The following is a 24375-nucleotide window of genomic DNA, read 5'->3' on the forward strand; positions in this document are numbered from 1 at the left end:
AGACTACTGAAGATACAGGAAGCTCCTCTTTCAAGAGTAGACAAGGGCTCAGAACAAACACAGTACTGATTCATCACGAATAGCTCCCAGTCTTTCACGGGTGTAGGGGTTATACCCTGTTGGCAACAGTTGATGAACCTGAAGGGTGTTGAATATCTTGCCATTTTGGAATTGAATAGCAGCCACATCTTTGCAAAATGCATTATTTGTTGGAGGGGGCTGAAATGTGAGGATTCTGCAGATCACCTTGGGTTAGCCCGATAACCTGCTCAGCTGTGAGCAACAATAGGCCTTCATTTGTATGCTGGAGAGTTCATCCCAGAGTAAACTACTATCTTTGTAACATTCTTTGCACGGTTTAAAGACATATAAGTACCATCAGAAGACCAGAAATATTCTATTTTGCTAAGCATGTTGTAGAAATCCTCCAAAAACTGGGGGTTTCTTTTCAGTTTTCTGGAAGCATGACTCTGCTTTATATCCCACAGCAGGTTGTAAAATATCTCTGTGAACAGCACTAAAACAGAATCAAATCCAAATTCTGGGCCATGACTCAAGTAAAGCAGTGCTGAAGAAAATTGCAGGTACAGTTACTCTTGGATCCCCCTAAGCATGCTTTTACGTAGTTGGAAGTGGCCAGACAGTATCAGTCACGACCAAAAATTGTCAGCTAAGTTAGAGCTTATGTAAGAATTGCTAAATAACACAATGATATTTGGGTTTTTGCCTTGAAAAACATTTATACCTTCCATTGGTATTAATGACAGAACTGCCATTAAATTACCAAAACTGGATATCTGATGGGTTTGGTGGTGTAGACGTAAATCTTTGCTTAGAAATATAGATTGCCCCTTGTAAGAAGTAACTAATTAATGCTTCATGCAATTCTGTCCTACCATTGGGTTTAGTTTTTATCAGAAGAGGGGGAAAAAGGATAGTGACCATTAAAACTGAGACCTGAGTGCCTGAACTTAAACTGAACACTTTAATTTATAAGTCTCTTTTTCTAGACTAATTAGATAGGACAGGAAGCAGAAACAGGGGTTAAAAGCTTTTCTATGAGTCTCAGGAAATTGTCCTTCTGTACTTGTTCTTGCAGAATATTTGGTATCAAGGCCAGTAGCAACCAGAGTAGTCCTAGGGAAAATGCTTGAATATTGAAGTTGCAAAAATTTCCCTAACCAGAATTTGTTACTCCCAAGTGATTGCCTGTAGCTATGAAAGGGTATGAAAGTTGTTTATAGCTACTGGCTTCCTTTTTTCAGCGTATTTTATTGAGTTGGCTGCTCTACTGATGCTGTTTTGTATCTCACTCTCGGATGACATATAGGTGCTGGAATTATCTTGCTCAAATTGCCTGTGGAGGGGGGGTGGGGAAAAAGAAAGACCTGGCTTTACTGCAAGTATGTTTGCATGTGCAGCATGATGGAGTGGGTAGAGCAGTCTAGTTTAGACAGAATTCTGATCTGTATTGGCAGCTTTTAAACAGGCTGCAAAAGGTAAATTAAACAAGAAAACTCGATTTTCAATAGTCTTGAATTCGTTGTAAAGAGCATAGCAACTTTGCCTTTTCCTTCCGTCAAAGTGAGATTAAAATCACTGGGTTTGAAAGTTAGTAGGCAAGGGAGGTATTCCCAGTTGTATCAGTCACTGACTTTGTTTTCCTGGGTACTTTTAACTGTTTCTGCAGTTCTCTGTGCTTCCGTTTTAATTGGTTCAGTAGGAGATTCTTATCCTTTGTTTTATACTGTAATATTGCCCATCACAAAAAAAGGATCCTTTCTCAGCCTGGGCTTTTATTTGGTAATGGCAGGTAAGAACAGGCATCCAGTAATAGGTGTGTTCAGTGTGAACATAGCAGTCCTCATTCTGCAAGTGAAATCCAGTGTTCAGATCAACACTGTGTTCTCAGAATTTTCCATCTCACTTCCTGCAAGCCAAAAGAGAGAGCCTTTTAATAATACCATCTGTAAATGATGTGAAGTGAGTGTTATTTGGTACTATCATCACTACTGCCTTGTCAACCAGCTCCTCACAACCCCAAAATAGTTCTGTTTTTCATTAAATTGTAGATTATGTGATTCCTATAATTTTTTAAGTATATATGCATTTTCTTGTTGCTTCAGTGGGAAATACTATCTGCAGAAGATAGCTACAAATGCACAATTCGCTAGAAATTTCAAGTTGTGATATTGAAAAAACACATCTCGATGTTTTTATTGTATTTCATAAGGTGTAAAAGCACCAGAGTAAGAACGAAATTGAACTGGTTTTGTTTTGTGGACCTTATGTGGATATTTGGGTATTGTGAAAAAGATTGAAGGAAAAGTTGATCACATTTATACTAGTTCTTTTTATTTAACTAAAGGAGCAAGAAGAGAGACAGCCAAGGCATCTTGCCAGTCTTTCATTTTGTATCTGTCTTGCAAAATTACTCCTAACTTTTGTTTCTTGTGATACACTGTACTGCCTATATCTTTAATGTATTCAGCTTTCAGCTCTAAACAATTAAGCAGTAACTGCTTCTGTTTAGCAGTTTGTCTTTTCAAAAGTTGTCCAGATAACCTAGATGAACTGTAGCTCTCTCTATTCCTATGCCTTACTTACCAGGGGTTTTATTTTGAAAAGCATGTCTAATGTGAGAGTAGAACAGGCCCATAGATACTACTTGTCATCTTCTCAAACATGATCAAGAGTGCAGGTGCGGTTTGGCTGGGATGCTGGAACTGAAGGAATATGAGAATGTTGTCTTGTGTTTGGGTGGTATCTGTCCTCACTGTGGTATTTGTGTCAATGAAGGATCTTGTACACCCATTGTTGAGGTGCTAATAGTGATAAATCTGCATTTAGTGATCTCAAAACACCTTTTCTAGGTACCATTTCCTTTCCCAGCTTTATAGTTTAAAGAAAAAAAACAGAATGGCTCTTTATAGTGAATATGACTTCCACATTTGGAGGCTTAGAGAGTATAATAGACAGTTCAGAAATACCTAATGCGGCCTGGAAAAGGCAAAGTTCAATATGAAAGCTGAGTTCATCATAACACAGGAAGCTGTGCTGGGAGAGCCTAGATTGCATAAATTAGTTTCTTTGCCCATTTGTGTGCTTTTCATTTCCTCCATAATTTCCTATGAATTTCCTGTTGATGACCTGTGACCTAGTTTGTAGATGAACTTCTGACCGTATGCGATAATGTTGTAAGTGCTATAAATTGGACTGTTTATCCTGTAAGCCAGTAAAGATGATGTACTAAATTTCATTGTGATACTTAACTTTGCCTCTTAAATTTTCACAGCATTTTAGAGTGAAGTACCATTCTTCATTTTCATAGGACATTCTAAATTCTGCTCTTGTGAGAATCTGCATTCTTGGACCATACTGTGGCCTGTTTCACAAAATGTGAGCCTTAAACTAAATATTTTTTTTAACAGAGTGAGGCAGAAATCTTTTTTTACAAGGTTTTCCTCAGATTTGTGCGCATTTAGGTGTAATTACTGCATTGCTGGCTGGGTGAATAGAGTGGCCAGAAACTTCAGAGAAGTTGATGCCTTTAACATGAAGTTTGGAACAGCTGCAACTTCCACTTATAAATTGGGCGTGTCTGCAGTACATCTGTTTTGAGAGATGGAGAACAAATACCAGTGGCCATGGAAAGTTCACCCAAGGCCTGAGCAACCCCTCAGCCTCTGGTTTCATGGCAGTTCTATGGATGAGGAGATGGAATTACAGGTGGGAGCAGATTGGCTGGCTGTTTGTCTGTGCACTGATGTCCTCCCCTTGCAATAGTCCAGTCAAAAATTATGAATAAAGGAAGTGAATCTTCAGGGAATATTTAGGGGTTGGTAATATGTTACAAATAGATCTTTAGTCTCTGCTTTCATTATGGATGTATGTAGTTACTTTTCTTTCTCTTTAGATACAAATGTTCCATAAGCAATGAATTTCAGGAGTGAAATTTAAAAATCTTATTTGCATGGGATGTCTGTATAGGAATGGATTTGACTGAAATGTTTTCACGGAACAGAGAAGCAAGAAATGGTTTTCTGCATTTTTTTTCCTTTCAGCTTTAGTGAAATCTCAGTTTCTGAACAACTTCTTCCAGTTTTGTTGGAAAAATATATAGCCATCCCTAAATGAAACATTTTGCATTTTTTGCTTGTTGCTAAAATCATGAGACATTTTCCTTTGAATCAATCTTAGGTTCAGTCTGTGTAGTTATTTTAATTGCAGAAATATTCTTCAGTAACCATAGGTGTGAAATTCAGGCATATTTTAGAGACCTGGCTTTAAAAATCCCATTCTTAACTACCTCTTTTCACAAGAGGCTGGAGTAGCTATGTGAGGTATTGTTTATATTAGAGCCACATACAATAACTTTTCCCCAGATGTGGTCAGCCATATTGCCTGTTGTGCAGCACAGTAAAATATGATTTATGTAAGTTTATTTAATTGGATCCGTGGCGAGCCTGTGCTCTCTGTGTGCGTGTGCTGGTGGCTCTACACGAGAATGTACCTTAAGGCCCCAAAGGTCTGACTCTGTCCTTTAGTGGGAAAAGTGTATAAAGTTTTGCTTGACTGTTTACATAGGAAACCTTAACATGCAGCAGTGCTCCTTCCACAAACATTGCATGTACCCATCTCTCTTGCACATATTCTTTGCCTCCATAGGAGAATTGGAAAGGCTGACGAGGATGTAGCTGTAACTGCTGAGTAATTCTCCCTTGGAATTGGAGTCTGCCTTTGAATTAGGGCCACAGATTGGACAGCTTGGGAAACTGGGGCAGGTTTACCAGAAACAAGGGCAGGTATGACGGCAGGGCGCAAAAAGAGGAGTCATGGGCAGAGCTGCTGTTCTGCCAAAGACTGATGTTGTTGTGTTCTGGTCATGAGAAGTATGCTTCACTTTGACCAGCTCACCCTTAGATTTCAATTTAAGTCCTTAAACTGGCTGTATTTAAATCAGGACCATTGGTCTTTCATTTGGTTTTCTCTGAGCTAATTTCAAAATTGATACAATATTTTTTCTGCCTACCAGATGATAATCTCGTTTGGTTTTCATCACAGTGCTGATTGTTCCAAACAAACCAACAGGCTCTACAATACAGTACACTTGGCTTTTTGTGGTTATTCTTTTTTATCCTAACAGTGATCCCTTTTTCACACCCACAGCAGTGTACTTAAGTACAGTGAAGTGTTTCACTGTAGATTGCATTTAGAGTTAAATTATGAAAAGATAAATTAAAAGAGTTGAAGTAAAAAGCCCAACATGTGTGTCATCATAATTCATTCACTAATTAATGTTGCAGTTGAATAGGATGGTGTGGATCAAGCGGTGAGAAAGCATACAAAAAGGTGTTGATACTGAATTTTAGTAGTGTGTTGGTGTCAAACCAAGCTTTGTCAGTACTAGGCATGTCAAAATTGACAGCACAGCTACCCATGGGAAGTGTCATTTTATCTCTAATAGCAAATTAGCTTCAAACCTGCTTCTCAGAGCATTTGACCTCTTATGTACTCCTGAATGGATGGATGCATGTATGTGATTGCTGTGCATAACTTTAGCAGGGCTATTTTGCTGTGGGGGACGAGCAAGGATAAAAAAACCATCTGAAGCCTGCTCTGGTATATGTTGCCATTCAGTAGCAGTTTTGGATTATGTTTTTCCAGCAACAGGTAAGAACCTGAGAGGGGCTGTGCCACTCTGTGCTTTAAGACCCTGGTCTGTCTTGCCCACTCTGCTGTGTCCAGCTATAACCACAAACAGGTATCTAAGGAAGTGGAAGGAGAAAGCAAGTGCATCTGGTGCTCCCCCCAGTAGGCTTCCCATCCTTTGCCAGTTGGTTCAGACAATACAGTTTGTTTAGCAGTCCTCATGATGTTTTGCTTGCAGGTGCAGCCTGTGATACCAGGCAGTGTTAGGGGAGTGATGACTGCTCGCCTTGCATGAGGGGAGCTGCACTGTGGCAGCCCCTAGTTGTGTGCATTGTCAGTACTAAACTAGCATTAGGTTTCAGCCTGTCCTCTTTTGCTGCTTTTCCTAAGAATGAGAAATATATGCATGTGAGAAGGAGGTTCTGAGGTTCTTGGTATTTTTGGTGGCAGGAAAACAGCAGATCAGCTGTTAGGTCAAGAGGCCATATTAATCCCCTGTCTCCAAACAACATAGACATTGCAGATTCCTGTAACTTGGATATTAATAGGATTCATGTCATCACACATTCTCTTCTGAAGTCATGAAAAAAGCATTTGTTAATTATTTCTGTAATTCCATTTACTCCTTTCACATAGTTTTCTTCTCTTAGTTCCTTCCTTTCCTTTCCCTCTGAATTCTGGGCCTCATGAGCCCTCTCATCTTGAAGGTGACATGCCTAGATGAAAGGCTTGCATTGAGCAGGAATTTCTTGTTGTATCAACTCTTGACATTCCAAAAATGTCAACTCCTGAATCAAATTGCAAGGAGGCTCTAGTGCCAAGGCATTAGTTGTTTCCAAGTCTCCTGCTTATTGGTAAAGCAGAACTGCTGTTTCAAGACAGCCATTGACCTGAGAAAAGGATGCAGAAGTGGGTCCTAATGTTTCATGTCTCCAAGGTATCCCTTTTCCTTATTTTGGAGGCATTGGCTCACAAGATTAATCTTGGTTCAGCTAATAGCTAAAGGCCATAACTTTCTAGCGTGGCTTCCTGAGCTTATGACACATTGGGTGTCTCCGTAAAAGTGCTGGTTTTTTGAAGAAGGCAAATGTTCAACATCTCTAAAGGCTGATGGACTGAGGGATTTCAAAATTCACATACCTGGATTTTCCTACGGGCCTGAACTAACTCTAACCATGTGCTCAGTGGGTTGCCTTTAAAAACACTGGTGGAGTGTAGAGCTGAATACAGTCACCATTCTCTCTGCAGAGCTGCCTAAGCATCCATCAAAATTATGTCCCAAGCCCTGTCAGTTCATAGACCAGCATAACAGAAATATGCATTCTGAAGTAAATTTCAGGTGTGTTGTGTGGAAGTGGATGGAGACAGCTCTCTGTGGTGATTCTTCAGAGATTGTCTGTGTATGCACTGCACATGGTCCAGCCCTCCCAAGAGATGCACTATGCACATTCAGTGATGCTCAGAGGAATAATCTTTTTGCTGTGTATGTACAAAATAACTTTGCTGCATGTACTGAGTGCCATAATATATTAATACATGTTTATATAATTTTATTCTATACATATATATGTATGTTCTTTTTAAGACTGCTCTTTTCAATCTCCACCCTTCTTGTGAAGGTTTCTGTATATTACTTGTTAATGTAACATCAGAGCACATCCACTTAATATGTTTTACTTCAGGAGGCAGTGTTTTATACTAATATGAGTGTATTTTGTTTATGCTTTGTGTACAACTGCAGGTGTTTATTTAGATGTGCATGCTGTTAGTAATTGTAATTGATGTTGGAGATGTGTTTTCTAACAAGAGTAAAATATAAACATTGAAAAAAACAATGCAAATGGTAAAAAATATAGGATAGAAAACAGTAAATATGATAATAAATGATGAAATTTTCATAATACACTTCAGTTTAAAAAAAAAAGATGAATTTCCTCTCAGCACTCTCTGAATTTGTCACTTGCTTTATTTGCAGAACTGTTCTTAAACACCATTGCAGCACTGAGATTCTCAAAGGACATTGACTTTCGTCTGCTCCAGTCCACGATCCAATGTCTAGTGGGTACTTAATCAGAGTACCTCCAAAGTCCATGATTTTAGAGTCTGAAGCTACTATTCCACATTAAAAAAATAGTATTTTAAACTCTAGTGCACAATGAAAGCATATCAAGTATCATTTGCAAGATTTGAAACCTTTTTTTGTAAATTTTTGAAAAAAGTGTGTGCTCTTAATCTCTATTAGCTAATTTAGAAGCAGCAGCAAAGGTCAAATGTTAAATGTTAATTTGGTTTCTCTAATTGTAGGATCATTAAAAATCACCTAACTGACCATGGGGTCAGATTCTTCTTTGTATACCAGTACAATTCTATTGATTTTTACCTGAGTTATTGCTTGTTTATGGTAGCATGAGAGCAAAAGCAAGGCTGTTGAGTTCATTGCTGGCAACAGTGGAATGGTTTCTATAAACAGAGCCAGGCAACAAAATTGGACTTCACTTGATGGTGCTCTGGGAAGACCAAGAATCATTTGCAGTATGAAAGCCCTCAGGCTTTAGTCCTGCATTTATTAGTGGTGTTGGTTAATTCCTAATTGTCTGATTCAAAGGAAGATCATCACACTGCTATGGAGTAATACCCTGTCTGCCTTTGCAGTAGCTATCACTGAAACGAGTGCTGTCACTACTGTGGCAGTGGTGCCCACAGTGTGGTCTCCCATGTGCATTGTAGGCTGGCAATCTCCTGCTTGCACAGTGGTGAAAGGGGGATCTGCAGCTCTTGGTGCTCAGGTGGAGGGGAGGACCCTGAGGCACTTATGTCAAAAGCAGGTAGGTGGACAAAGGGGCAGACCTGGAGCCAGAAGTAGTTACTGCTGAGTATTACTTGTAGACTGTTCTAAAATTCAGGGCAAGACGCCTGGTTTTGTGGTAGATGTCATTCCTTGCTGAAATGTGCGCTGGTGTGCCGTCATGAAATTTGCCTTTCCTTCCCTTGATTCTGACCTCTGCCTTGCTGTCATTGCAATATGGCAGTCCCTCCCCTTGATTTTGCAGCAGAAAAGCAGGCAGAAAACTGAAGTATTCAAAGGGAGATTTCTTTGAGTGGAGGCTGCAGTACTTTTCACTGGTAGTTACAACCAGCTTATTAAAGTGAAAAAAAACAGAAGTCTTTGTGAGCTGTGTTTTCCATCCCTTTCTCTCATCTCTCCCTTCTAGGTAGTTTGATGACTCTTTTTATGTCTGGGCTTTGGTTTCAGTCTTACCTCAGTACACCTTGTGGTGGGTCACCAAGACTTGTGGGAACATAAGACCTTTGAGGCTGCTCCCTTCTCTGTCAAGTTTGCTTGAGGCTGTCCAAGAGCTATGATGTGGAAGAACAATGCTAAGAGGGACAGCAGTGTCACACACACATTATGAAACCAAACCGTCCACAAAGTCTACAAACATGTCTCCTATGTGGGGACCCTGATTTCAGATGTTATAATTTACTTAATAGTTAGGTTATAGAAAAATTATGGTTAAACCCAAAGCACTTTACTAAGTGCAAAAGCTATCTTTAATCCCAATTTCGTGTTCTCTTCACAAATTAACACATTCTTTTCTGATTTTCCCCTTTCCTCTTTCAGCAGTGGAGAGGAATAAGCAAGGTAACTGCTAGAAACCTGTAGGCTATGCCCTCTGTTGTAAAGCATAAGTGCTCCTTTCTACTTTGAAGCTAGGATAGTATATTTAATGCAGCATCAGGGGGAACATTGGATGTGTAAATATTACAGGAGCAGACCATAAATAAAGTTGGAACATTCAGCAGCACTTCACAACACTGAAATGAAATATATAAGTGCAGTGTTAGCAAATGTTTATATAAAACATGCTACAGTATTACATTGAACAATTATGCGTCTCTTATCTCAGGCATTTATCTCTAGCTAAAGCCAAGTGGCTTGCAGGTTTAAGTTGCTCAGTATTTTTGAAGTGAGTGCAGTAATGACATATGCTAAGCAGCTGCATTTTATGTGTGAGCATTTTGGGTATTTTTCTTGGCCTGACTACTTTTATCTTTGAAGACACAAATGTAGTCAGAAGAAAAAGGCCAAAGTCTAATGAGTTTAATTGCAAGAACTGATGTTGGCACTTGCATTTAAATCTTCTCTTTAGTACTCGCATCTCAACTTTGCCATTTTTGGAAGTCTTTTGTATAGAAATACTAATATGAGTGTAAATCGTCTGCCAGCCCTCTTGTCACCTCTTTCACAGCCAGAAAGGGTTTGGATGATATAGTCAGGGGTGGGGTGGTGGGACTCTGAGACCCCTTGCACAAGGAGCTGATGGCCTGCCACCAAGTCTTCTGACCAAGCATTTGTGGAAGGATGGGTGTAGTGCAAGCTAATTTGTTGAACAGATCATGGCTACTGCTGTGTTGAAAAATTTAAAAGCTTCCTGAAACCAGTTCAGAGCAGCAGTGAGAGTATATAAAGAGTATATATATATGGCTTGTTTAAAGTGATATAGAAATCATAGTTATGCTCAGCTATTTCTTGGTATAGGTGAATTTGTTATATTGGTTTTGTTCTTCAAAAAGGAAAAGACATAACCTGCTTTTATAGATAAGAAATTAGTGTTTGCTGCGTAGTTTTTTCATTTAGTGTGTGAATCACAAAAGTTGGAATCTTATGTTGCTTGTCATGCATTCTTGATTAGAGAAGATGACATCATTGTGTTTGCAGCTGTAATTTACACAGAAAAATAGCATTAAGGATCAAATTAATATTGAATTGATAGCTGTTCTTAGGATAGTTCATCAAACAAGACCAGCCAGCTCTTCTTGTGATATTAGTAAATCTCTGTGTCCTGCCAGTCGGGCAAAGCTTGGAAATACTATGGTCTGGCTTTGGAGGTCAAGAGTGGGATATGCTTTCTGGTGATTCTCAGAGCATCAGCAGTACGGAACAAGTGAAGCCAAAAGTACTGATGCGTGAAGGGATTTATAAGCTGGTTTTGGCAGGATTTATAGCCATTTTTTCTCAAATGGTCCCTGACAAATCTTTCTCAGACCAAGGAAACAAGTTGTATTTCAAAGACTGTGTCACCAAGAGAAAGAGACCATTTTTATTTGTTTCCTTTACTGCTGTCTTGTGGTGTCTGATCAAACACCTTCATACATCTCAGGACTTTTGGTGATCTGACAGTGTCTCTATTCTGAATTATTTTCAAAACAAAATAAAAGTTTTACCTCTTCATTTGCCCTTTACCAGCAACTTTCAGATAGTTTCCTGTTGCATTTGTAGACAGTTTGACCTGTAAAATATCAGCAAGTATGGGCAGAATTTCCGAAAACTATATCAAACCACTGATTTTGAGCTACTGTAATATCTGCTTTGCTTCTGGTTCTCAGAGATAAGAGTCCATCTGTGCAACAGCAATACATTTTTGCTCCTGGCCTTTACCTTGAACCCTCCTGCTTTTATCTCACCCTCCCCTCTTCTGGGTGCTTGGTCCCACCCAATGGCCCTGCTTTCAGAAAAGCTTCCTTCCCACAGCTTTGCTTTCTTCTTTTGTAAAACACAGGCAGAGCTAGAAGTACAAAGCAAGACCAGGTTTACTTTTACAGGGGAATCAAAATAGAACTCTGACTAATCAACATAAGCAAGGTATCAAGACCTATTGGATTTGGGAGTACAATCAGTTTCTCTTCCAGGTGAAGAGAATTATACTGTGAATAATAAAACAATGTATTTGGAGAGAGAATATTTATGATTTTTTTAATTGCTAGGTGGTGTGCATTTATGTGTTGTCTTTATATAGATTCATTTACTTATGCCCAAAAGCAGTAGTACTTTCCTCACACATAGTCAGGATCTTTTTTTACTGGGCTGCAATGCAGTGCAAATCAGTGTCTTCTCAGTAGAGATCAACAAGAAGTCATAGCAAGTTCAGTCTATTTTGAGGTCTTCTTGCTATCTTTTTATTAAAAAACAGCTTAATTTAAAAATCAAAACCAAATATTGTGCACTGATCATCAGCATGACTCATTTTGTGATTTGTGGGTAAGTTGTTTTGTTGATTTTGCTGATTTGAAGCTTTATGGTTTGGGGGAGAGTTAAGGAGTTAAGGTAGTTGCATTTATTGTTTGCACAAGCAGTGTGATGTTTTGTCTGGAGATGACAGTGGTATGTTCAATTAACAGTTTAAAACTACTTAAGTAACAGTTTAAAACTTCAAAATACCAGTTTGTTAGGGAAAAGTCACTAGCCAAAAGCTATAGCAAAATGGTCTTGAATTTTTTAACCTAACTTTATGTAGCAGGTAACAAAGAAACGTAATCCCAGAAATACAAATTCAGGTGTAGCAGTTGGGATGCTATTGTTCCCCCATTTTTAGGCCATTCATTAGAAAGAAAGAAAATAAAAAAAAACCGGGAGTAAAAGCCAAAATACTATGACTTTCAATCTAGTCATTCATCTGTGCAAAAATATTTTTTTTTAGATCACGTGTCTCACTTAGGTTGCACTTAAGTTCTGGTGGCAAGAGTACTTGTTCAGGATTTAGTGCATTCAGGATTTTAAAGTATTTGACCCAGACTTTTATATTTGAACTAAAATAAATAGGCATATGGCAAGTGGAAAAACATATAACCACTCTGCTGCCTCAAAATTCTTTTGAGGTCAAGAATTTGAAAACAGGAACCTATAGTGCAGTTTGTGAATACAATAGGAACAGCTGGTGCTCAGCACTTTTGAAAATGAGGTCACTTTATTCTTGGTTGAAATGTGCAAAATGGGTCATCTGGGCATAGGCTTAAGACAAAGGCTGAGCACGTGGCCATTTATAACCAAGTTGTCCATGTTTCCAGAACTAGTTGGTTAAAAGGATTCAGTGAAACAAGGAAACACTGGGATAGGTCTGCACTTTCCCAACTTTTGGAAGCATAGCTCCTTATTGTCTACCGGGACAATAAATCACTGCCATGTATTTTCAAAGATCTGCTAATGCTGAGGATGACATCATCCATATTTTCCACAGTCACCCCTCCCTCTGATGCCTTTCTGCTCGTCCTTCACATAACCTACTTTAGGAAACACTGCTCTATTGTACAGTCCTTGGGAACGCTGCCTCTCCACCAGTCTCAGCCCTGGGACTTCCCTGGTCCTGCCAGAAAAACAAAGGAGAAAATCCCAAACATGCACAAGCTCTGTAGCATCACTAGCAAAATCTAACAATACATTAGGAAAGATAACAAGACCACTACTTAGGTCTGACTTATGATTTTTCATTATAAATATTCTGTTAAAAATATGCATAGGTTAATGGCATTAAGGCCACATTTTACACTTTTGGCATTAAGGCCACATTTTATGCTTTTGTTACTTGAACAGCTGTTGCTAACACATCCAAGATGATAGCATGAGTCATAGGATACAGGTATATCGAACTGGCAAATTTGAGACTGATACTGGTTGCTGTTGAGTGTTGTATGACATGCATAAGAAGTTTGGCATGATAACTTTTATTGCATTCAATAAGAATGTGCAGGCTCTTCCAGACCCTGCCTCCAGTCATCCCAATAGCCTGTACAGACTGGCATCTGACTGAACACCTTGAGTATCAAGATCATAGGAAAAATTCAGATTGGAATGGATCCCAGGTGGTTTTAGTCCACCCTCTTCCATGTCAGGCCATGCCATTCCTCTCAAGAGAAGTTGAATCTTTGTGCTCAAACAACGCTTTTTAAATCAAAGTAAATTCTATTAATTTACTTGAGAAGTACTACGTGCAAATCGCACTGGCTTCAAGTGAAAGCTTGAAGCCCATGCTAAAGTAAATTGCCCATGCTAAAGTGAAGTAAAGTTAAAAAGTTAATGCAACGACTACTCATTTTGTCATTAATGATCTTATCTAGAAGAGTATTCTATTAAACCTAGATTTAGTTGCAAAAAATAATGATTTTATTGATTGCATAACACTTCTGTGTCCTTGTTCACATTTTTCATGCAGTTTCGGGACTTGTTGATGTTTCTTGACCCAAGAAAGTATGTAGTTACATTGGCTAGAATAAACAAAGCAGAAGGGGAAAACACCACCCTATTCTCAAATCCTGTGTATTTTGTCTCTGAAGGTGGACTTGGGCTGGAATGATTCAGGACTGCATCTCATAGCTAGCACCACATTTCAGATGAGCCCATGGGAATGCTTCTCATTATTTTCTTATAACTGTAAGTTTAATTTACTGAGGCAGGCTTGAAGATTGCCTTTGTATGAGTGAGGTGATTTGCCTGTCTAAACCAGGCTTACATTTTGGCTAGTCTTTAACAAGAGCTGTCAAAATGAGCATGGAGGAGCACAACAAAGTGGTGATAGCAGCAGTACAGGGAGTTCTGGGCTGGAAAAGCAGAATGCAATTAGACATTTCCATGGCTGGCAAAGTGCAGTGAGTACTAAGCTGGGATATCAGCACACATTGCTGCAGAGCAATGTTGCTTCTTTGATGGAAGGAAACACTTTTCAAATCCAAACCTATAACACACATGGTACAACATGTGTGCTATGGATTTGGATTTGAAAAGTGTTTCCCTTCCCTCAAAGAAACTTTCACTGAACATTGATGTGATAAATGACAGCTAAGTACTTAATATGAAGATGCATAACAGGTTAGGGTTTTTTCTCTGTACCACAAGGCAGTCAAAAATACAGAAATACTACCTTCTGATACCATGTGGCTTTATTACTTTCAGTTTTACCAGTGGAGGAAAGTGCTTAAAAAGCAAAGCAGAAGATTCCCACAGTGTCTTTCTGTTTCAAAGGTCTGACTTGTATGAATTGCTGTACTGAAGTGTAATTAATCACTAGCTGCGAGATGGATCAAGGGTGAATGGCATAGCAGATAGAAGAAAAATTATCTGCAGGATGCACAGATGTATGGGCCATGTCTGGAAGAGCACTGGTGTTGTCTGTCTTGTTGTGATGACATGATTGTGTCTCTCTTTTGACTTCATCCCAAGTTTAAGTAGTTTTCAGGTAATGAGGGAGGCTGTTCCAGCTTTTGTAATCACTGTAATTGATTCTGGCTTTGCAGAAGAGGTATTTAAAGAGTAATGGTAGTATTTAGTAGTCATTTGTATTTCATTTCATCCTCAGTTGAAACTGTTGTTGAATTTATAAATATAACACGAAGTTACTTCTCTTGGATTTCAGGTGTAGTCTTTTAAATCCTTGCAGAAGTTGCATGCTAAAGAAGTCACATTTAATGCGGATCCTGCTTAGAAAAGAGCAGTGTCTGGCATCCCTGCAGTACATTTTATGTGACCATATTTTCTTTATTAATCAGAGCTGAAAGGTTTGTGCATGTGTTATGTGGATAAAACTCTGTGTCCTACGAAAATAGAGCAGTGATTTAGAAACTTGGTATTTCCCTTGAGGTGGGACATTTTCTTTTTAACTTTCTGCACAGCCAAGACTTGAAAGCAGCTCTTAGAAAAGTGTAAATATCAATACAGGTAGGTTGCAAGCCAATTCTAGTTCTGCTGTAAATATTGTCATTGAAAACCTTTGAACTGCTTGTGTCCGCTTAATGTGGAACAAGAGGAATAGAGCTGCCTCTCAAAGCCTGTGATCTGCTTGAAAATAAACTGTCCTCAGCGCAGAGACCATAAAGCAGTTCTAGGCATGCCTTTAGAGGACAGTGCACAAGCTCTGAGTTGGGTCACTGTTAGGAAAAAAAAGGTGTGTTCTGGGATAAGACTTCTGCATGCATCTTCAGGGAGACAGTTGTGATCAAACCTTTCTGAGACCACAGAGCCGGGCAAGGAGAAAGGCCCAGAGGTGATCCAAAGTTGTCTCCACCAATCTTGATGTTCTCTGGTAAGCAGGAACAAAAGAAGACTGGAGCGTAACCTAGAGTGCCGGTGTCTGTGCTGTAAAATCCATTGCCTTGGATTGTAAACTTGGGCATTTTAAGCATAAACAGCTCACTGCCTACCAACTGCTTAGGTCAAACATAAGGCGCTTTGCTTCCTTAAGGTAATGACTGCGTAACAGCTCTGATGTCTTCCCCTGTGAAATGCAGTGTTGCTGCTTGCCGTACTCAGTGTTGGATGATTTGTCAAACCCCTTGATTCAGACAATATTCAGTGTGCAATTAGCATTGTCTGCAATGTTCTAGTATTAACTGTCATAAGAAATATTACTGAACATCTTACTTGTGCTCAAATCTTATTCACGTGCTTCAGACCTTCCCCCCAACACTTATGCTGACGGTAGAATAAAAGTTTACTTAACAAGTAATGTGTGTTTGCATGTATGTATACGTATCACAAATACACAGACATGTTTGATGCTGCACTTTTTAACTTTTCTGTGCATTTTTTTGTACATTCTCAAATATTTAGTTTGTTTCAATGCAACTTACTGGGATATTGAGCACTGCATCTCCTTTGTTGGGTTTTTATAGTATTTTCACATTTTTATTTGAAAGCTGTGGGGGCCTATGTAGATTCTTTGTCATGCATATGAGCACATTATGCAAGCTTACTTTATTCTGTCTCCATGAGTCTTGTTTTAAGTGTTTTCTGTCTTCTACTTTTTGTGCTAAATCACATGCATGATGCTTTTGTTCTCATTTTGTGGACAGATGACTCCCAAACTCTTGAGACCCTTAGTGATTCCCCTTGTCATTATGAATAGTTATATCAATGTTATTTTTAGAAGCATTTACTATGTCTTGTGTATCAGCACAAAATTTGATTGAAATACTGTTGGAGAGCATGCACAGTGTTTTGTTTATGTTGCTACAGTGGATTTTCTTTCTTATTTCATTTAATTAATACAGTTTTGCCCAGAAATAATATTGAGTTATTCAAATGTTTGGTGTCAGATGCTTTTGCCTTAGTCTTTTTCAAGGGTATTTTGTCCAACAAACTTAAATCTTTGCTGTTTTAAATTGATTTTTAGAGTAATTCTTAGGTATGTAAAAATACTTGTAAAAATACTTGTTTGATTCTGAGGGGAAACAGTGGGAAGGACCCGAGAGACAATTTCTTAGGACCTATAATGACAGTGAAGTTTTGGTTTAGCCTGACCTCTGCTGGGTAAGTCTTGGACTTGGTTCTTCCTCACTGTCCCAACACAGCACTGCTCTCCTTTTATATTGTCAGTGACCTGTCCATGACCAGCAATTCACATCTTGACTCTACAAGTACAGAGACTTCACCTAAATTCAGGTGGCTGATGTGTAGCTGAGGAGAAAATGCTCTTCTATTCTATTGTACTTATTTATTTTTTATTGCACTTGGGTACCTGTTGTGCTGGGCACATAAAATAAGGGATTGTAAATGCTGCAAAGCCTTAAACTCTATGTACTGAAAGAGAAATAAGATGCAAAAGAGATGGAGGTGCAAAATATATGCAGAATAAAATATTCTCCTACATTTTATACTACCATTAAATTCTGTCAGTGAAATAATAGTGCAGCAAAGAAGAATCCAGATTATTAACTATTGTGTGCAAGAGAAACCTCACTTGGAAATTTGGGTAGTGTGGAATAAATCATCCTTTGGGAGCCTGGGAGCTTTTATTCCCTCTTTTTGCAGCATAGCCATTACCTTCCCAATTCCTGTGTGGAACAGCTGAGTTAAAAACAATTTCTATAAATGATACATACATTGAATTGATTTTTGTTTTGAAATGATCAACAAAGCAAAAAGAGATAGGAGTAATTCTTAACCTTTGATCATTCAACCATTGTCTGATAATAAGAACCTCTGTGTGTGCATGTGTGTGTGTTAGGGAGTGTGTGTATATAAATGGAGAAAACTGTTGGTAAAATAGAGCCTGTCCACTTTGAAATGAATAGTCCTGTCAGCAGCGAGGATGTAGGATGTTGTTTAGCATTTAGGTCACCTCTTTCTAGTGATTTGATGTTAATCCCTGTTTTCCCAAGACACTGGGAGAGCTATAGGCATTGCCTGTCTGCCTCCCAGCCATTGTGGCTACCAGCATGGCCAGAACGGTCCTGCCACAGTGGCAGGTGAAGTCCCTCATGGTCTGCGAAGCGAGACTCAGTAATGTTTGCCTGAGGGTTGTTCAAGACAAAGCTGGTTTACAGACCTGATACGTGTCATCACTAAGGATGGGAAAAGGGAAAAAATGGAAATGTGGGGTACCATATTCTCACGTGTCAGTTTGACTTGACTGAGCAGTGCTGTAAGGGAAATGGTGTGTGTTCGCTGTTGTGGCACATGTTCAGTGTGGATCACTGTGCTGGGTGGTGGGGATGTAAGTGATACTTGTTTTATGAGGTATTATGGAACTTTGAGAACTTGTTAAAAACTATGACTATAACTTGCTAATCTTTTTTCTCCTGAGAACTGACACCTAGAGACTGTGAAACTAGCTTGATTTGTTAAGAAGTTAAAGGACTGGAAGGGAAAAAAACCAAAGCTTTTGAGGTTAATTCTAGCTGCTTGTACTCAGTTGTATTTTTCTTTAAATATGTAAAGTAAGGGATGTCCTCGTGCATGGGGAAATAGGGCTTCTCATTTCTAACTAAGCTTATATTCCTTGTTTGGAGGTACAAGCTCTCTGCCATGAAGAGAATGGGGTTCATGGAAGTAAAGTGTAATACCTGGTTGTGTATTCTCAGGAGAGAGAGATTATACCTGTGTAACTAAATGTATAACAAGCAATAGAGATTGGTAACCCATGGGGGCAACCACTGGAAAATTAATTTACCTCTTAGGTAGATTACACACCTAGACTGGAAGAGATTATGGGTAGATATTAACAGGATGTTGAGCTGATTGCTGACACAGAGCTGGTTCCCTTTCTTTCTTGACTTTGAACCTTAATTACGCCCTGATAGTGGACCAAGAAAGAAAAATAAAATATTAAAAAACCCTCAAAACAATCCTACAGCCCCCAAACCTCACCCACCCCCTCCAAACCAACAAACAAAAACCTGAAAATGACCAAACCTCTAACCCCCAAAAAAGTTTTTGAGAATCAGCTTTGGGTAGTGGGTTGTGGAAGTGAAGTGAAGATGCTGCTGCCTGGGAGGGATTCTGACTTCTGCTGTAAACTGAGCAGAAATTCTCCCTCTCACACTACCAGGTTATCCTGTGATTAGCAGTGCTGAGCAGCATTTGGAGGCTGTGGTTTCCACTCCTGCTTCCAGTCCTGCCATTATCCAGGCCAACAGCAGAGGCCTGTATCCAAAGAGATGCTTGGAAAATGTGCTCAGGATGCCCATTTAGCAGTGGTTTACATGTGCCATCCACACAGGGCCATCCCTTCATTCCCATAGCCAGCTGAAGAGCTTGTTAGTTCTGTCTCTTTGGTCTGGGTAGCCAAGGGTGCTGATGCTTGTTTGCTTGTAGGTCTGCCCTAGTCATAGATTCGGTTTGCTTTGAAGGAAAATCATTTTCCAGATACCTTCCCCTTAAAAATCCAGGGCTTCATAATGCATAGTGTCAGCATCTACTGGAAACCTGCTCAGGATAGGTCTCTCTCTCACCTTTTACTTTAAATCTTTCGTTTATTTGCCTTTTAGCTTAAATTTTAAAAATTACATCCATTTCCATAAAGCTGTAGATGTTTTTTCTCTCATGAGTTTAAAAACTGCCTCTATTTTTTCTTCGTAACTGCTTAGATCCCTTCCTGCTCCCCCTCCACCCCTGCTTCCTTCATTTTCCATCTCCTTCTGGAGGAGCATTTCCCTTTATTATATTGTGTGTGCTCTTTTGCTGTCCCCCATCACTATTAGCTCTTCCCCCCATCCTTTCAGGCAGGAGAGCACACTTCTAGTTACTGTACTTTTTTATCTTCTTTCTGAATCTTAAGCAGAGCTTAAGATCTCTCTGTGTGTTCTGGAGCAGAACATGCCAGGATCAGGACAGGGTGAGGCTGAAAGTAAAATCACGGAAGCAATGATTGAGAGTCATCTTGAAAATAAAAAGTTAACTTTGTGATTCATTATCTTCTTTACAAGAGCTGGAAGGTTCTTTCCATGTTTGTACATTTAAAGTGCTTGCATTTTGAATGAGCTCAGAAGATTATTTGAAGATGCAAGGTGCTGGGATGAGAGTTTCAAATGCATTGTTCGAACACATTTATGAGCTTTGGAGTCTGGCATTTGTCACATCAAAACATTTAAATTGTTCTCTTCTTTTTTGTTTTGTTTTTTTGGGTTTTGCTTTGCTTTTTTTTTCCTCTTTTGAAAGAGGTGAGGTGCAAAGGGGGTTAGTCAGAGAACAGGGATAATGGCTTTAACAAACGGAAATAGTTTGTGTGAATAATTCCAGAAGCGGGTCCTTATTCAAGCATTATAAGAAACACATTTTAAATCACTTTCACCCATATATTATTGTGTGTATCCTTTGAGTTTATAATATAAGGTGGCACAAAATCAACTCCCAATATAAGGATTTCTCTTTCTGAAGAGGTTGCATGGCAGCATCCAGAGTATTCCTGACATATCTTTTTTTTTTTTTTCCTCTTTTTTCACATGCTCAGAGTTTACCTGGATTATTGTGGCAGCTTTCTACAAAAGTACAAAATCCTGTTAGATAAAGCAGAGGTTCAGGATGAAGTTGCTAGCTAAAATCCTTTTCTGCTTCTGAAAGTTTACGTGTGTCTCAGTTTACTTCGCTTTCAGAAAGTTGGTGCTACTTTTTAATGGACATTTTATTTTTTTCAGCTAATAGCTGGTTAATGAATAGCCCTGACTGTTGCAAGGTTACAAGAATGATGCATCCAATACAAGAGAGGCATTTGGAACATGGGGACATTTCCAGTGGTATGTCTGCCTTGTTTTGTGAGACACTATTTATCATTAAAGTGACGTTTAAAACAGCTGGTGTTAGGTGCTCCGCTTTGTGAGAGGCAGGAATTGTGTCACAGGACTTGTCTCTTTTACATCTTGGTAATAGATAATGAATATTAAATGATGCTATTAAGGATCTGGGCTCCAATAAGAGGCAGTAGAAAGACTTCCAGATAATCTACTGTTGACAGCAGACCTCAGGCATAAGATCACAAAAATTACAGAAAAATGTCTGAATGTTGTGTCCAGGTTTCAAGAACCTATCCACCAGTTGGATCCTCTTTTCACAATGCTTGTTTATAATTACCTTTTGGTATGTTCACAAGCAGTGAGAAAATGACAGCTTTTCATGGGCTTTTAGCATTGATGAGCTTTAAGACAAAACCACAGCAGATCTTTAAAACAGTTTGGGAACTTCTGCCATGCAGCAACCAAAACTTGTTTTTCCAGGCTATTTTTGTATACTTGAGAAATGGGCGATACAGAATGCTTTGCTTAGTATGATTTGTTCACTTCCAGAAAGGTTACCCTTTCAGATCTCGAGCATCAAAGTAGGAGCAAACTGAGAGCTGGCAGTCTCTTCCTACCTAAATGCTTGGTTAGGCGCTCCAAATCTTATTCCCAGGAGCTGCTCCCGAGACTCCCACCTCATTCACTGAAGTTGCTTAATCTGCAGCATTGTACTAGGTCCAGCCTGACCTGAAAAACCCTGCTAGCTTCACATTCTTCCAGCAGCAAGCCTGTGCTGCTAAGCTTGTCAGTGTCCTTCTGAGCTGATAAGCAACTTGAAAGGTGGGGAGGATGAAATCACGCTCTAGACAACATTGCCATTCTGGTTCCTTTGCTTGTGGCATGATGTTATCACTTCAGAATCAAGATGGAAATTATAAAAAAACATTTTCAAAGCAGTCCTGCTGCCCTGCAGGGGTTTGTCTTAATGCTTGCTCCTTTGTAGCCTGTTTTCCAGGTATTCAGATGCTTTTCCAGCTAACATCCTTCCCACAGCTACCTTCTGGTAAGGGCCTGATTCTGAAGATAGATGCACTTGGGGTCTTTGAGCCCCACCTCTTGCAAATGCTGCAGGTGACCGTTAAACCTTTCCATAAGTGATCAATTTAAAATCTAAAGTGATCAATTTCAATCTAAACCAGATTTTGTCCCCACTGTTCCTCTTAAAAGACTCTGCCATCACTCACTGCTGTCATGGCTAGCAGTCTTGGTCTCAGTTCCAGCCTGGATTTCCTGTTTGCTGAAACTGCTGTTTTCTGGGTGACGTATAGTGAGTGTCTCCCCCAGCGCTGGCTGACTTGGATCCTTACCATTTGTTCTGCGTAAATGCATAGCTCAGCTTAGAGAGCAGCAAAGTTCTGTGGTGTAAAACTAGGTATTTTTTAAGGTTTACATTTTAACTTAGAAGAAGGATTGTTGAGATGGTCACATTAGATGCTGAGTAAGTTTTTGGAAAGAATCTGTTCTATAGTATGTCAGCTGTTTCCTTTTGGTTTCTTTTCAGTTTGTTTTCTCTGTGAGTGTGATGAACAAGATCTCTGTCTCAGACTTAAAATATTCCTGCTTTCTTCTTGTAACATTTCTTCAAGCTTTTTTTTTTCTTGCATGCATGAAGTACTTAATGCCCTCCATCTGCATGAAACTGTTTTGTATATAATTCTAAAAGCTCCCTTAGGACTGTAGACTTTTTTTAAATGAAGCAATTTAAACATTTTCCACTCAAATGGGCACTTGGGGCAAATGTCATTATAAAAATCTTAAGAATATTTGTTAGATATTTTCACAGTTTATTGTTGGGGTCTTGTTTATTTTTTTTTCTTTCAAGACCCGCCTCTCCAGTCACAGTGGAAATTGCAAGTCAGAGAGACTCAGCATGATTTATGTTACTGGCAGAGCAGTAGGGCATTTGTGAGGCTGGGAAGGCAGACATTAATAAGGAGGAGAAACAATAGATAGTCTTCTCTGCTTCAGTCAACATGGTGCAGGTGTTGAGGCTGATGTAATGCTGTTGCTGCTTTCCTACTCTGAATTGTACATACATATTTATAAACACATGCAAGTCAATCAAGGCTTGTGTTCACAAGATAAATTAATCTCACACAGATTGAGATACAGAACAGGGCAAAAACACTTCAATCCAGCTCAGACTCAATGAAAATTTTCATTTTAAACTAATGTGTTAAGATTCTCAAGTTTCACAGGAGGAAATACATGATACTGGATATTCTTGTAAGGACATATGTTGAAACTTGTTTTGTAAAATTGGAAGCTTGCATACAGTTGACTAGTAGACAGAGGCTCTATTTTGTGGAGGTTTGGGGATTCTAAGGAAATTGTTTTCTGATTTGAAACAGAGCTCCAAAGTAGACAGACTTCATGTGTAAGAAAATCCAAAACCCAGTATTTTTAGATCACATAGAACACTTAATTCCAGCAGAATCAGACTGGTTTGTTTCAAATTTGACTGTTTAGATGTTTTAAATATTGCTCTACCTAAATCAGTCTTTTAGAACAAACTAATTTGAAGGGAGAGAAAGAAACACGTCTTGCAGGAATGCCATAACAGGAAGTTCTGACATTTGTCAAAATATTTCTCCCTCTTTCTGAAATTAATATGTAAAAAAGTATGGTTTTCTAATACAATTTAATATCAGTGGAATTGTATTCTACACAGTAGGATGTCTGCCATTCTTTGCGACTAGTTCATCTGTATTTTGGAAAGATATTGCAGCAGTGGATAGAGAAATGCAGGATCCTTCCTGTCTTCTGCATGTTATTTTCCACTAGAATGGTCAATATCTAATGTCTAACAGATGTCTAATCGACCATATTCCTTGGGAAGCTCAGTTATTGCAAATGATGGTTTTTACCAGATCTTTGGAACTACTGATGGAAAGGGGTACATGCTGTCTCTGTAAGAACAGCACTATTTTTAAACGTGTTCTTGGAATGTGTGCTTGCTACTTATTTCCTTGTTTATTCCAGCTGCATGTCCTTACTTTGTTGAAGTCTTGATGGTCTGTTGGATATGCAAAGCTTGCTTTTGCAAAACTTGCCCTTTGTAGTTGAAACCAATGCTGATAGACCCGAACCCACATGCCATGAAGATGAATGGAATTTAGTAAGCCTTTTTAAAGGCCATTGAAAATTCCAGCTGTCACATGGACCTGCTGTCAGGATGGTGACCATTTTAGTGGTAAGTGGCCATATTACCGTGCAGTTTTATGATAACTGAGCAGTTCTTACCTATAACTGCAAGCTCCCAGAGCAGGAGGTTCTGCTTTTCCACTGCCTGTGGCAGACTGTCTCCTACTTTGCCCTGAGACAGGATCTCCTCTGTCTTAACAGGGCACCCAGTCAGAGTTTGGCATACAATATTTTTTGTTTGTTTGTTTGTTTGATTTTTTGTTTTGTTTTGTTTTGGGTTTTTTTTTTTCAGGAGTAGCCTTCTGCTAGGTTAGCTCTCTAAAGTAACTCCTGAGAGCAGATCAAGCATAAATGTAGGCTGTCCTGGTCTGGATGAGGACAGCAATGGATAGATAGCCTTTGGGTAGCTCTGTTCTGTAGTTAGGCATCTATGATGAATACTTTGACAAATGACGACTTGTCTGTGCAAGGACTTTTATTTTCCTGTGAACAAAGGAGAAGTACCACAGAATACCACCAGCGTGGGGATGGATTCCTCAGGCTATCTGAATAGCAATTATGATATCCAACAGTATTTTCCAGATTTTCTTGTCAGGTTTTAGCATAGATAAGTACATAATTTCCATCATACATCTGATGTTGTGAGTGTTTCAAGGATGGGAATGTTTGGTCTTTTTATTTCCTGTTTAACCCTATTACTCTCTTAAAAATGAAAGATTTCTGGCATGGGAGATACCATTTTGCATAAACTATTCAATA

The 24375-nt window shown here is 39.1% G+C and overlaps 1 protein-coding gene across 6 annotated transcripts in view; it reads left to right on the plus strand.

The window, feature by feature from the left end:
* The window catches only part of STOX2 (storkhead box 2), a 141464-nt gene that overhangs the window by 77181 nt on the left and 39908 nt on the right, over positions 1-24375 (plus strand). The window contains exon 1 of one of the 6 annotated variants that reach the window (XM_059844603.1): positions 20341-20433. The exons of the other annotated variants lie outside the window; for them this stretch is intronic. Within the exon in view, the coding sequence (XP_059700586.1) occupies positions 20349-20433 (85 nt within the window). The 5' untranslated portion in view covers positions 20341-20348. Of the gene's footprint in view, positions 1-20340; positions 20434-24375 lie in introns of those variants that run through there. 6 annotated transcript variants of the gene reach the window in all.

Source organism: Haemorhous mexicanus, chromosome 4 (assembly GCF_027477595.1).
Source record: "Haemorhous mexicanus isolate bHaeMex1 chromosome 4, bHaeMex1.pri, whole genome shotgun sequence".
In the NCBI taxonomy this organism is placed as follows: Eukaryota; Metazoa; Chordata; class Aves; order Passeriformes; family Fringillidae; genus Haemorhous; species Haemorhous mexicanus.